Raw genomic sequence first — 15,260 nt, 5'->3', positions numbered from 1 at the left:
CACATGTCCATCAAGTTCAACTAAGGAAGGGAAGGGATTACATGAAGAAGGGATTTAGGGGAAACAATTCTATAGAACATAACCATTAATGTTATTTAGGTGTAAAAAGGCTTCTAGACCCTTCTTGAAGCTCTCTGCTGTCCCTGCTGTGACCAGCGCCTGAGGCAGGCTATTCCACAGATTGACAGTTCTCATAGTAAAAAATCCCTGTCGCCTTTGGTGATTAAACCTTGTTTTTTCCAGACGGAGACAGTGCCCCCATGACATGTGAGAACCCTGTTCTCCAATAAGATATGACGGAATCCTCAACTTTAAGAGATTTAGGTTTGTTCTTTTATTGTCTCTTGTAGGAATATCCCTTTAAAGTGATCAGTTCATCACTTCTACCAATCCCCACTTTTCGTGCTATCTAATAGGTAGTGCTCCACTGATTCTGGCACAGTTGGAATTTTTTCTGTAGCCCCTGTCGTCCCTGAACAATCACTGCCGTTATTCTTAGCATTGCATTTGTCAGGTGGGCGGTCCCAGGTTTTATTACTGCCCACTTGACAATAGATAACTGCTGCCTAATTTGCTGATTGCTCTGGAACGGTGAGGGCTAGAGAAAAAATTCCAACTGCACCAGAATTAGGGGGAAAGTATCTATTAAAGGAAGCAAGAATTGGAGATGGTGAAATTCCCACCTTAATAAATGTTATGGTCCTCTCCACGCCAGGGGCCAATGAGAATTTCCTTGGAAGCCCGAATGGCAGAACTTGTATAGAACGGTAGAACTTGTATAGAACTTGTATAGAATGACAGAACTTGTATAGAACTTGTATAGAACGCCAGAACTTGTACAGAACTTGTACAGAACTTGTACAGAACTTGTACAGAACTTGTACAGAACTTGTATAGAACTTGTATAGAACGCCAGAACTTGTACAGAACTTGTATAGAACTTGTATAGAATGACAGAACTTGTATAGAATGACAGAACTTGTATAGAATGACAGAACTTGTATAGAACTTGTATAGAACTTGTATAGAACTTGTATAGAACTTGTATAGAACTTGTATAGAACTTGTATAGAACTTGTATAGAACTTGTATAGAACTTGTACAGAACTTGTATAGAACTTGTATAGAACGGTAGAACTTGTATAGAACTTGTATAGAACGCCAGAACTTGTACAGAACTTGTATAGAACTTGTATAGAATGACAGAACTTGTATAGAACTTGTATAGAATGACAGAACTTGTATAGAACTTGTATAGAACGGTAGAACTTGTACAGAACTTGTATAGAACTTGTATAGAATGACAGAACTTGTACAGAACTTGTATAGAACTTGTATAGAACGACAGAACTTGTACAGAACTTGTATAGAATGGTAGAACTTGAATAGAACTTGAATAGAACTTGAATAGAACTTGAATAGAACTTGAATAGAACTTGAATAGAACATGTACAGAACTTGTACAGAACTTGTATAGAATTTGTATAGAACGATAGAACTTGGTATAAATATGTGACACTGACACTTTAATTGGACCAAAGGCTAAAAAACTCTGAGCCCCAATAATAACAGATACTTTAAGGGGAAGTTTTTCGAGGGCAGGGGCCGGTCTCATCAGTGACTGTCTATAAAGTTCAGATATTTTTCACATGATGAAATGCACGACGCTAAAGAAGCCACATTACTCTGTATAAAGGTTATAAACACGAAGCAGAGTCCAGACGCAGGATTCTCAGTATCCCCGATAATAGGAAACAAGATTATATTTAGAAGCTTATCAATATCTTATAGGAAAATTTCTTACTTGACCTGATTCTCCCACCTACAAATCGTCTTTAAAGGGATCATTGTACTTGTTGTAGCTTTTATCCTTATTATGTCATTAGGATCGATAGGGGGTCAGACTGCTGGGACCCCACAATCAGCTGAATGGACAGAAGTTATAATCAGGTGTGGTCATGATTTTTAGGGGTCATGACCTCTTTTATCACGTGATTGTGGTGGTTCGTAGCCGTATTAACACCATCAATCAGTTATAGTATGGTGTATTATAATAATATGACAACCCCTTTAACAAGACTATGAATAGGGCAGTGCCACAGTGAAATGCTCACCCTCTGCCACCTCTGTTCTCATGATCTGTAGGGGTCCCAATGGTGGAATTGGGTATAAGTGACTGATCACTGGTGATCTGAGCGCAGAGAGATTGGGAAAACAAATGTTTCTTCTCGGCCTGTGCCCTTCTCCATTGTGTGGCACGATACTGCAGTGCCCCCGCAGGAGAGAAGAAGAATTACACAATTCCCATTAATATCAATGTACACTGTGTATTATATGGACGTTTTGCGTCCTCGAGAGGCAGAGACTCTTTTTGTAGTTTCTTATTACCTTGATCAATGTAGGTTACTTCATAATTATTATTTGTTTTTTAAAAAAGAGACAACCCCTTTAACAGGACAGGGGGAACCTAATTCTTCTCACCCTTGCTTCTTAATATTAAATCTCCTGAACAGAAGGAACTTCTATATTTTACCAAATAATCACAGTTTGAACAAACAGCGCCACTCTTGTCAGTAGGTCATGCACGGTATTGCGGGTTAGCCCTATTTTAGTGAAATTGGGCTGGGATTTCATACCTCTAGATGGGGGCGGTGCTATTTTGGGGATAAAGATTCAATTTATTTCATGTTCTATTGGAGCATTTCTTCAGTTGACATGTTAGGAGTTGTAGTCCGCTGATATGTAACGTGATGTAGAATACTGGGGGAGATTTTTTTTTTTTTGCTTTTTGTTAACTGTTTAACTTCTCATTGTTTGTTTTTTTTCTTCACTTTGTCAGTTACTATATGCAGATCAATGGGCAGGACCGTGGACAGGTTCTGCAGGGTGGCAGGTTAGTCACATCTCTCACATCTCAGCCTGTGGATACTGATGTGACACTGCAGGACGTGGGAGTTAGTGCAGAGTCACTTTCTGGAAGCCGGGGCTGATCTCCGACACTTTTTCTAGGGCTTCGGCTTGAGTTTTTTTTTTTCCTGTAGTGTTGACTGGAACATGAATGCACTTTGCTTACTGAGCCAGCAGATGAAATATGACCTGGGAACAAGGTAAGAGAAGAGCTAGCAATCCACCGCCTGCCCTTTACATCGCTGACTCCCTTAACCCTTTGTAGCAGTTTGTGGTTCTCTTTTATCGCCAAATCTATTAGGCAAAAAGTACAAGTAGAATTTATTATAACAAAGAATAAAAAAATCTTTATTTTAGTTAGCGCCATCGTCCTCCGCAGCGCCTTCAGAGCTCTTGTATTGATTGTTATGATTTTATAGCAACTTTTATTATTATACATTTTAATGAGTTTATTATTATTAGAGAGAGAAAAGGAGTCATTACTGTATATTATTAGCTCTAAATTATTTTTATTAGGCATTTTAACCTATGTCTATGTTTTTAGTGAAATATATACAGAAACCGTGTAGAATACATGGGGGGCAGATGTATCTTTAGGGGGGTCATTTATCTTATTTCCCCCTTCTCTGAGCTCTTTTTGCACCTGTAGTGAGTCTGTTTTTTTGCACCTAATTTGTCTTTGTCGTTTTGGCTCTTTGTCAAATGCAGGGTTTTTTTTGCGCCTTATTAGGTGCAAATTTAAAAAAAGGTGCAATTTGTTGCACAAATCATCCCCTTGCCTTTCCTAAGTATGGTCAGGACTGGCGGCTTATTGCGCACTAGTATAATAAATCGGGCGCAAAGAATTGTAAAGAGGCGCAATGACAAATAGGGAGCAACAACACACGGCAAATTAAGGCGTAACATTCCAAAAAAGTGCAAGATAGGCACAAAACGGCCATTACACAGCAAAAAGGTGCAAAAACACTAACGGAAGGAGAAGATAAATGACCCCCTTAGTCTTGCATTTTACGCCTTATTATTTAGCTCCTTTGCTTTTTGATTTATGTTTGGGTTGACTTCCTTAAGATGAATCACACTCCTGTGTTTATGCTATTTTGGACGCGATTCATCTAAATGGTGACATTTGATGCACTGGAGTGTTTATGCGCATGTTTTTGGCGCAAATCAATGACATATCATTTACAAACACCTGCCAGCAGGCAAGTTTGAAGATGAATTAGGCGTAGAGCAGGAAAACCAGTGCGTGGCAAGCTTCAGAGAACCCAGGAAACAGTTATTAAAAAAAATGCATAAATCCAAAGAAAATGGAAAAAGGAAAGAAACAAACACAGAAAAAGGATACATCTGCCCCTTTGTGTTGTGAAAGTTTTCGATAATTGAGATGGACAGATATGAACAGAACAGTTTTTTGAAGCACAAAGGGGGCACAATAATCAAATCCCCGGCAGGCAGCACCAAAGAACAGCGATAGGCTGTGCTGCTGGGGAACTTCTATGGCAGCTCCGACCTGATTATGCCATAACAGGCGCAGACTATATGTGGTAACGCCCCGCGCCAGCCCAACGCAAGGAACGGCACTGCCGCCTCCACGCCAAACTGGTGTAGAGGGCTCTGTGCCGGGAATTGCGACTAACCCGCCCCTCCCCCCCCCATCGCTTAAAATGAAAAGTACAGATATATCAGTGAGATTTGAGATAGATATGAAATAGATATATATGAGAGAGAGAGATGATAGATAGATATGAGATAGATAGATAGATAGATAGATAGATAGATATGAGATAGATAGATAGATAGATAGATGGATAGATAGATATGAGATAGATAGATAGATAGATAGATATGAGATAGATAGATAGATATGAGATAGATAGATATGAGATAGATAGATAGATATGAGATAGATAGATAGATAGATAGATATGAGATAGATAGATAGATATGAGATAGATAGATAGATATGAGATAGATAGATAGATATGAGATAGATAGATAGATATGAGATAGATAGATAGATATGAGATAGATAGATAGATATGAGATAGATAGATAGATATGAGATAGATAGATAGATAGATATGAGATAGATAGATAGATATGAGATAGATAGATAGATATGAGATAGATAGATATAAGATAGATAGATAGGTAGGAGATAGATAGATATGAGATAGATAGATAGATAGATAGATAGATATGAGATAGATAGATATGAGATAGATAGATAGATAGATAGATATGAGATAGATAGATAGATATGAGATAGATAGATAGATATGAGATAGATAGATAGATATGAGATAGATAGATAGATAGATATGAGATAGATAGATAGATATGAGATAGATAGATATGAGATAGATAGATAGATATGAGATAGATAGATAGATATGAGATAGATAGATATGAGATAGATAGATAGATATGAGATAGATAGATAGATATGAGATAGATAGATATAAGATAGATAGATAGGTAGGAGATAGATAGATATGAGATAGATAGATAGATAGATATGAGATAGATAGATATGAGATAGATAGATAGATAGATAGATATGAGATAGATAGATAGATAGATAGAAGAAAAAGAAAAAAAATAGCAAGGATGTAAAGTGATCAGGTAGAATTATTTAATGTTAGTAGCAACATTTCAGCTCTAGTGTTGAGCCTTTCTCCACACATATGAAAAACTAAATTTTTTTGTTTAGATTTAAAATGTAGCAAAAGCTTTAATTTTTGTTTATGGAACTTTTCTGATATTTTGAGAGATGATATAGATAGATATATAGATGGATGGATAGATATGAGATAAATATGAGATCTATCTATTTATCTATCTATCTCATATCTATCTATCTATACATCTCATATCTATCTATCTATCTTTCTATCTATCTATCTATCTATCTATCTATCTATCTATCTATCTATCTATCTCCTATCTTTCTATCTATCTATCTATCTATCTATCTATCTATCTATCTATCTATCTCCTATCTTTCTTTCTATCTATCTATCTATCTATCTCATATCTAACTATCTCATATTTATTTATCTATATATGTATCTACCTCCTATCTATCTATCTATCTATCTATCTATCTATCTATCTATCTATCTATCTATATCTATCTATCTCATATCTATCTCATATCTATCTCATATCTATCTATCTATCTATCTCATATCTATCTATCTCATATCTATCTATCTCATATCTATCTATCTGTATATCTATCTATCTGTCTATCTCATATCTATCTATCTCATATCTATCTATCTGTATATCTATCTATCTGTCTATCTCATATCTATCTATCTGTCTATCTATCTATCTATCTATCTCATATCTATCTATCTCATATCTATCTATCTATCTATCTATCTCCTATCTATCTATCTCATATCTATCTACCTATCTATCTATCTCATATCTATCTACCTATCTATCTCCTATCTATCTATCTCCTATCTATCTATCTCATATCTATCTATCTCATATCTATCTATCTCATATCTATCTATCTCATATCTATCTACCTATCTATCTCCTATCTATCTATCTATCTATCTATCTCCTATCTATCTATCTATCTATCTATCTATCTCATATCTATCTATCTCATATCTATCTATCTCATATCTATCTATCTATCTATCTCATATCTATCTATCTCATATCTAACTATCTCATATCTATCTATCTCATATCTATCTATCTCATATCTATCTATCTCATATCTAACTATCTCTCAACATTTCAGAAAAAGTTCCATAAACAAAAATTTATGCTGTTACTACATTTTAAATCTAATCTAAAAAATGTTGTTTTTCATATGTAACAAAACATTTGTCTCCGCCATAAAAGCACTGATAGAAATGGCAGGTTTCCAGGCTGCGCTGGCAGGACGCTGCAGTGTGACTGTCTCTTCCATCCGTGCATTGCTACAGTATATTGTGCAAACATGAAAGGCGGCCGGCCGGGGTGATATTTGGAATTTCCCCATCTCTTAGAAGAATGTGATAAGGCAAATGTCCTTGCAGATATATGCTCCAGGATGTATGTGTTTGTGTAAGAAGGTCGTCTTAACCTTGAGGCGCAGAATGAGGAGGGCGCTTGAGGTAAACGAGTCCTATTCTCCCTACGAAAACATAAGAGAACTTTATAGGAAACTTCTGGGGAAGATGTCGCTCACACTGACCCAAAATGGAAAAATTAACAAAAAAGGACTGACATCCCAAAATGCAGGGATAAAAGTAATAAGGGTATGTCAGCAACAGCTTCTATATGAAGGAGGCTATGCTGCCCGCCCCGAGGGCATGGAGATCCATAGTGGGCACTCTCAGCGGGGGAGTTACAGGGGGTCTGTTTTAAGGATTTGTCAGGATTTACTATTGATGATTTTCCCTTTTGGGCCACTATGAAGCCACTGGCAAGAGATTTTACCAGCAGATTATTTCCCTCTTTTCGGGTGCGTTCACAACTTTAATTTTTCAGATGCAGTTTTTGATGTCCAAATCAGGAGTGGAGTGAGAAAAAGAGGAGGAATAGCACCTCTCAATGATGTGTTCTCACCCTTTATGATCCACTCCTACTTTTGGCTTTGATATGTGTGTGAATATACCCTCAGTTGAGAGCACATGCATGCTCAGCCGAACTGCATGTATATACTGGAGTCCGAGGGAATAGCTGTTGCCCAAGACCATGGGCCCTGGGCTGTATGAATATGGTATCACTTCCTACATATGGGACTGGAATCAACCTTCTTGGGGAATGGAGGACATGTCCCTTCTGCCTGTTGTCAATATGTGGTTTCAGGACCATTGGAGGACCTTCAAAGGTCCTGAAATGGCTCATGGGTGAAGGTCCTTTCGAGTATAAAATTTTGTGGTTTAGGTGGCCATGGGCCCCCTAGGCAGCTTGGGCCCGGGCCACCGCCCAAGACACCTATATTAGAATCGACTACAGGCAGTCCCCTACTTAAGAACACTCGACTTACATACGACCCCTAGTTACAAACGGACCACTGGATATTGGTGATTTATTGTACTTTAGTCCTAGGCTACAATAATCAGCTGTAACAGTTATCACAAGTGTCTGTAATGAAGATTTATTGTTAATCCTGGTTCTTATGACAATCCAACATTTTTTTTTTTAAACTTTCATTTTTATTAAATTTTTTTGTAGTTTCATCTGTTACAGCATAACAATAAGCGTACTAGTACATAGGACATCCTTTTTGTGTACATTAGCCATCACAGTTGCAAGATGTGTATGACAACCCAACATTTTTAAAATCCAATTGTCACAGAGATCAAAAAAGTTCTGGCTGGGATTACAATGATAAAATATACAGTTCTGACTTACATACAAACTCAACTTAAGAACAAACCTACAGACCCTATCTTGTATGTAACCCGGGGACTGCCTGTACTGCCCAAGTGTTACCTACATTGATAATCGATGCTGTATGTTTTAGAATTTCCTGATAATCCAATTACCTAATATAATGTTAAAGTGGCAGGAAGGCGCATCTGTATCTCACACAGCATGTTGTACTTTCTAGTTATTCTGGAGGTGACGGCTTTGCTTTGTTTGGAGCTGTTGTTGGTGTTTGTTGCTCTCTACAAACTCTTTTGAAGACCACAGTGTTTCTATTGTTCAGCATTGGCTTTGTGCTGTGTTGCTGGAGTTGCACTTACTGGATGACTTTCTCTTCTGCTTTCTATAGATTTGTTTGCTTCTCTGTTCAGCTTTACAATTCTGATAATCTAGATGTACATTTTTTTCCTGAAATATCACATAGTGAGGCTCAGGGAGTTTATTCAGGGAATAGGAAGCAATCATCTTCTTGGTTTAGTTGCATGTACACAACTATTAATCTGAGCAAAAGAAGCTGCAGGGAAAAGCATGAGGGTGCCACACGTGAGCATGAGGGTGCCACACGTGAGCATGAGGGGGCCACACATGAGCACGATGGTTCAGTCTTAGATGAGCATGAGGGTGCCACACGTGAGCATGAGGGTGCCACACATGAGCACGAGGGTTCGGTCTTAGATGAGCATGAGGGTGCCACACGTGAGCATGAGGGTGCCACACATGAGCACGAGGGTTCGGTCTTAGATGAGCATGAGGGTGCCACACGTGAGCATGAGGGGGCCACACATGAGCACGATGGTTCAGTCTTAGATGAGCATGAGGGTGCCACACGTGAGCATGAGGGTGCCACACATGAGCACGAGGGTTCGGTCTTAGATGAGCATGAGGGTGCCACACGTGAGCATGAGGGGGTCACACGTGAGGGTGCAGTCACTGTGAGCGTGAGTGTGCGTTCACCGTGAGTGTGCGTTCACCGTGAGTGTGCGTTCACCGTGAGCATGAGGGGGCCACACGTGAGCATGAGGAGGCCACACGTGAGCATGAGGAGGCCACACGTGAGCATGAGGGGGCCACACGTGAGCATGAGGGGGCCACACGTGAGCATGAGGGGGCCACACGTGAGCATGAGGGGGCCACACGTGAGCATGAGGGGGCCACACTTGAGCATGAGGGGGCCACACTTGAGCATGAGAGGGCCACACGTGAGCATGAGGGGGCCACACGTGAGCATGAGAGGGCCACACGTGAGCATGAGGGGGCCACACGTGAGCATGAGGGGGGCCACACGTGAGCATGAGGGGGGCCACACGTGAGCATGAGGGGGGCCACACGTGAGCATGAGGGGGGCCACACGTGAGCATGAGGGGGGCCACACGTGAGCATGAGGGGGGCCACACGTGAGCATGAGGGGGGCCACACGTGAGCATGAGGGGGTCACACGTGAGCATGAGGGGGTCACACGTGAGCATGAGGGGGTCACACGTGAGCATGAGGGGGTCACACGTGAGCATGAGGGGGTCACACGTGAGCGTGCAGTCACTGTGAGCATGAGGGTGCGGTCACTGTGAGCGTGAGGTCACCGTGAGTGTGCGGTCACCGTGAGCATGAGGGGGCCACACGTGAGCATGAGGGGGTCACACATGAGCATGAGGTTGTGGAAACATGCAAGCATCACGGCGCAGCAGTATCACCACAGGAATAATCATTCACTGTAATAGAACAATCATTTTTCTGCACCTCTAGGGCGGGGTCTTCTCTGTATTAAAGGGAACCTGTATTTAGGAGTAATTTTTATGGCTCCCCCATGTCCCCATAGAGAATAGTGTGCACATTCCCAAAGTGTTTTTTATGATAAAACTGGCTTTTCCGATAAAAAGAAAAGTTAGATGAAAGTTTACCTTTTTCTTTGCAGAGCAGTGTCCTGTGCCCCATGGGAATGGCCAGTGAGGTGTTCCTCGTGGGCGGTGTCCTCTCTGATTGGCTAAGTCTTATCATGGAAATTACAATTAAATTATAATAGGGGCATGTAATCTAATACCGGGATGGCTATAATAGTCGGGCTCTCTAGAACATGGCTGACACGAGACATTATATAGACGCGTCACATACCTCCCTCCCTTTATGGTACATGTCCCTGCCTGACTGGTGGTACATGGGCCCCCATTGTCTACGTGACTCGTTCTTCTGGCATTGTCACCGTGCAGCGCTGCAGATGTGGAAACGAAGCTGCTGACTAACCAGCTCTGAGGTTTTTTCCTCTTCATTGAAACACTAAGTCTGTGATTGTGCAAACGTAACCCTCCCCCCCTCCCCCGATGCTAAATTTGGAACCTGCTTTATACATGGAACGGCTACTTTTTTATTTCGACCTCTTTCTGAAAACTTGATGTGAAAGTGTCAATTTGCAGCTGAGAGGATATGGAAATCTTCTTAGGAAGCTCGGGAGCGCTGGGAGTTGTGATCCGGATGGATAATCGCCTACCGGGGGCGCCGCGCTCTCACCTGTTATGTATATTATTGCAGGTGATAGAACTGCCATTACTTTGGTTAGAACCACATCTATTAATAGCCCCAGAGTTACTAAAAGTGCTCCCGCCCCGAGGCAAGTTCTCTCCTTGACTAATGTATGGGAAATGTACAGATAGAAAACGCTTACTAGACTTTTTTTGTTTTTTTTTTTGTTTGTGCTGATTTGCATAGCCGTACCCACAATGCCCTAGGGCTGATTGTTTAAGCATTCGCAATGTACAGTACTGTCTGGGGCAGGTGTATTTGCAAATGTAAGGAGAAAGCTTGAGACTGGTCATGTGTGAAGTAGTATTTCTTAGCTGGCTGTGTGAGAGCGCCCCCTTTCTGCCATAGCAGTGTATCACAGAGTTGATTTCTTTCTGTTATGGTGTATGGCATCTACCGTTAGGATAATGGACTGTATGCAATTGAGCATAAGGGGCTCCACACTCCATAGGTGTGGCCTGGACCCCTCAGGCTCATTTGCATATAGTCCTTTAAAGGTAGTGTCCTTTAAGTTTTATTTATTTTTTTTTTATTATGTAAATTTTTATTCAGAATTTTTCCCAAACATACATACAGTCGAGAAGTAATACATTTACAATGTTTCTTTTTCCTATATTCTAAATATATATGCATTTCTATATACTAGATGTTTACATATTGGGTAGTTAGTTTTGTTAGTTGATGCTTATTTAACAGCGCCACTGTACTCCACTGGCAGTGCTTGGTATTGCACCTCAGCTCCATTTATTTGCACCTGTACTTCCCATATTTGAATCCCACATTACGGGAAATTTAGGTTGTGCTTGATTCTGCTGAAAACTCCCTAATATAGAACAGAAATTCCTCTTTTGGGTATTTTTGTGATTAGTGTGACTTTTGGCATCTTTGCCATGTACAGTCCAAGTCATTGGGTCAGGGAAACCTTATGATATCTCTGTATCTGGCTGGTTTCTGGCATCTGATAGTGTTCAGCCAATGTGTCGGCCATATTTCCCAAGCTGTACAGGGACCTGTGCTCACAGCAGTATTGGCTCATCTGTGCTGCTGTGAGTAACTGTCACCCCATGGCACATCTATCCGGTACTAAACCCATGATTATGGTACAGGACATTAGTCCTACACTAGACCATAACATGCCATGCTTAGATCCCTACAAATTGTCCGTCCTGGAAATACGGGTGACGCAAAATCCATATTTCACGGACAAAACATACATTCGTATTTTACTATTTTTTCATTCCTCATCCACAAAAATGACCTGCGCGTCATCCGTTTTTGCAGTCTGGCTTAAATTATGTCATTCTTGCTTCTATTTAAACTCGGTCATATGATGATTTTTCGGATATGTGCCTTGTATCTAAGCAATATAATTTAAAAAACGGTCTGCAAAAGCAGATGAAACCCAGTGCAATCCGCAAAAACGTGCGCCCCTTAGGGAGAAATGTAACATAAGGCCCCTTCCACACTAGCGAGTGTGATGCGATGAACTCGCATCACACTCGCAACGCAAGCTGCTGGGAACGCACGGCCCGAACGCTGCACCGCGGGAGTGAACTCAGCATGTCAGTTCACTCCCGCGGTGCAGCGTTCGGGCCGTGCGTTCCCGGCAGCTTGCGTTGCGAGTGTGATGCGAGTTCATCACATCACACTCGCTAGTGTGGAAGGGGCCTTAGTCTGTCTTTGTCCATCTGTTTTTGGGGACTTTTTTTGGCTTCTCTGCTGGTCAGATGTATCTTAGCGTTTTTTTCGTTATTGGTGGTGTTTGGTCTTGAGTGAATTTGCGGCTTCTTAAAAGAAAAATTGCAAAAAGTCTCAAAAAGTTGCAATCAGTTCCAAGCTAATTTCTACGCCAGGTCAGGGGCAGCCATAGATTTGCACCAAAATTAGCAACTTTTTTTTTTAAAAAGTTGTTACTATCACATCTGGATTCTGGTGACAACTTCAGGGAACACTGCAGAAAACTAGACAATGGCGAACTTTGAATGGAGACTGTTTTAGGCGCAAATGAGAACAAGTGCCATGAAAAAGTCTCAAAAATGAAAGAAAAAGGCAAATAAAAAGTTTGATACCTGCGCCCCATAGACTTCAATCCATTACACAAAATCGAGTCCTAATTTACCCGCAAACACAGGTACAAAAAAAAATCGGAACCGCGAAAAACGTAGGACTGAAAGGAGCCTTAGTCTGAATGTTACTCTTCGGATACAATAAAAACTTGTGGTCGTGTTGGATGTTGTAGTCACAGTTGCTTTTTTTTATCTGTAACAGAAACAAAGCGGCTGATAACATCGAGAGGGAGGGTAAAAGCTTTGCATTCTGCATCTCGCAGATACCAGGACGGAGAACTGATTGTGAGGCTTCTCTGTGTGTCATATCCGGCGGCCATATCTATGAAGAAGCTCGTAATCTGTACTGATGTCATGGACCTCTCTGTGGTCCTGCTGCGCTGACCATATCGCTGGACATATATATTCGATTTATATCAGCAAAACATGACATATATAACTCTGCAAACCTATTGACAAACCTGAGAAAAAAGGATTGGGCTGTTGGATTTCAGCATGTCTGATCCTCCTATTCTCATACAGATAACATGTAGCCCTAAGCAACCATTCAAAGCAGACCCCAATTCTCTTGTGGATCAGACTAGGTTTTATCTGATCCTGGGAAAGCTGGATAGAACCTTGTGTAGTCTTACATTTCCTATAGGGATGTATCATTGTCTCAGTACATAGATTTACCATTCAGGACTATGGGAAAGTTGGATGACTACCCCAGTGGAGGTGGTAATGAAAGCTATATGGGTTTCCATTTACACAAAATTAAGAAAAAATATGATAATGAGCAGTAAAGAAGAGAAGCACATGTGTTTTTCCTATCTAAACAATGCAGAGGTGCAGTGTAAAGCATGGGGGAGAAACCAAGCAGCATCCTGGGGGGTATTTGTAGTGGAGTAACTTGAAGCTCCTGGTCCCCAGTGCAAAATCTGTTCCATTTATAATACAGATCTCATCTTTGGGCCAAAAAGAGCCCTTTGGTGCCCCCTACAGTTACACCCCTGTACTTTTCTACAGCACGATACAATTGTGTCTACCTGGTGTCGCCAGAAGGGGGAGCTCAGGAGATTGCTGCAGACACTTTATACATTGAACTCTATAGTAAATCAGTATGCAGTTAGCTCCTAAGCTCCCCCTAGTGGCGCCTGCTGGAAGTCAGAATATCTTTGGAATAAGTTCTAACCATTCTAGAATTATATGTACACAGAATATGGGAAATTTTTGGAGTGGAACTACACAACTGTCACCTTGTCACCACACCTAGTTGCAATATAAAAAAATATGAATGATTTTTACAGTCAAATCCCAGCATAGTGAGTATTATAAGGAAAACGTGGTCACAAACCTCCCACCTGTGACCTTCCCTTTTACACATCGTTCTGAAAATACTGAATATCTCCTTAAAAATAGAGGGAATTGTCCTGTTCCCAAACAATGAGTCACCGCAGATCCTGTAAATCAGGCAGAGAAAACCGCGGAGCAGAAATCTACAATGGAATCGACTGCTTTGCTTACCAGCCACATTCTGCTTTAATCTACGAAGGATTGTGGTTAAAAAAAACTTGCAATGTGCAAATTTTTCTGCCCCGAAAAAATGTTTGCGGTTGGATGACGGTGCCCAGGTCTGACTGCACTACAGTTGTTTCTCCACTAGAGGGGGGGATGTCACCTGTGATCGCCGGGGCCAGTTCTGAACATGGGTTGGGATTCTCTATGGAGACACATGGAGAACCTGCTAGATCCAGGCCTTAGCGGGTCTATGTCTCTTCCACATATAAGGAGACCCAAGACTAATAATCTATTATATAGTGAAGGGGCAGGTGCAGATTTTGCATTGGTGCCCAGCAATTGCACACAGTGTGCCGCCATGTGGTGCCCAAGTGTGACATTACACAACAGGGAATCTCCATCACTAAATATAGAACCGAGACCGACTCCACCTGGACCACCAGCAGCACCAATAATGATTGCAGTCTCCATAATGTGAAGGGATAATACACAGTGATATCACAGTACAGGAATAATACACACAGTGATGTCACAGTACAGGGATAACACACACAGTGATGTCACAGTACAGGGATAATACACACAGTGATGTCACAGTACAGGGATAATACACACAGTGATGTCACAGTACAGGGATAATACACACAGTGATGTCACAGTACAGAGATAATACACACAGTGATGTCACAGTACAGGGAGAATACACACAGTGATGTCACAGTACAGGATAATACACACAGTGATGTCACAGTACAGGATAATACACACAGTGATGTCACAGTACAGGGAGAATACACACAGTGATGTCACAGTACCGGGATAATACACAGTGATGTCACTGTACAGGGATAATACACACGGTGATGTCACAGTACAGGGATAATACAC

The 15,260-nt window shown here is 41.0% G+C and overlaps 1 protein-coding gene across 13 annotated transcripts in view; it reads left to right on the top strand.

Moving 5' to 3' along the window:
* MITF (melanocyte inducing transcription factor) overlaps window positions 1–15,260 on the top strand; it is a 178,537-nt gene that overhangs the window by 49,860 nt on the left and 113,417 nt on the right. The window contains exon 1 of one of the 13 annotated variants that reach the window (XM_072128676.1): window positions 2,884–3,107. The exons of the other annotated variants lie outside the window; for them this stretch is intronic. Coding sequence (XP_071984777.1) covers window positions 3,055–3,107 — 53 coding nt within the window. The 5' untranslated portion in view covers window positions 2,884–3,054. Of the gene's footprint in view, window positions 1–2,883; window positions 3,108–15,260 lie in introns of those variants that run through there. 13 annotated transcript variants of the gene reach the window in all.

This window comes from Engystomops pustulosus, chromosome 10 (assembly GCF_040894005.1).
Source record: "Engystomops pustulosus chromosome 10, aEngPut4.maternal, whole genome shotgun sequence".
Taxonomy (NCBI): Eukaryota; Metazoa; Chordata; class Amphibia; order Anura; family Leptodactylidae; genus Engystomops; species Engystomops pustulosus.
Note: the sequence above shows the minus strand (reverse complement) of the source record. Positions and strands in the feature narration are given on the sequence as shown.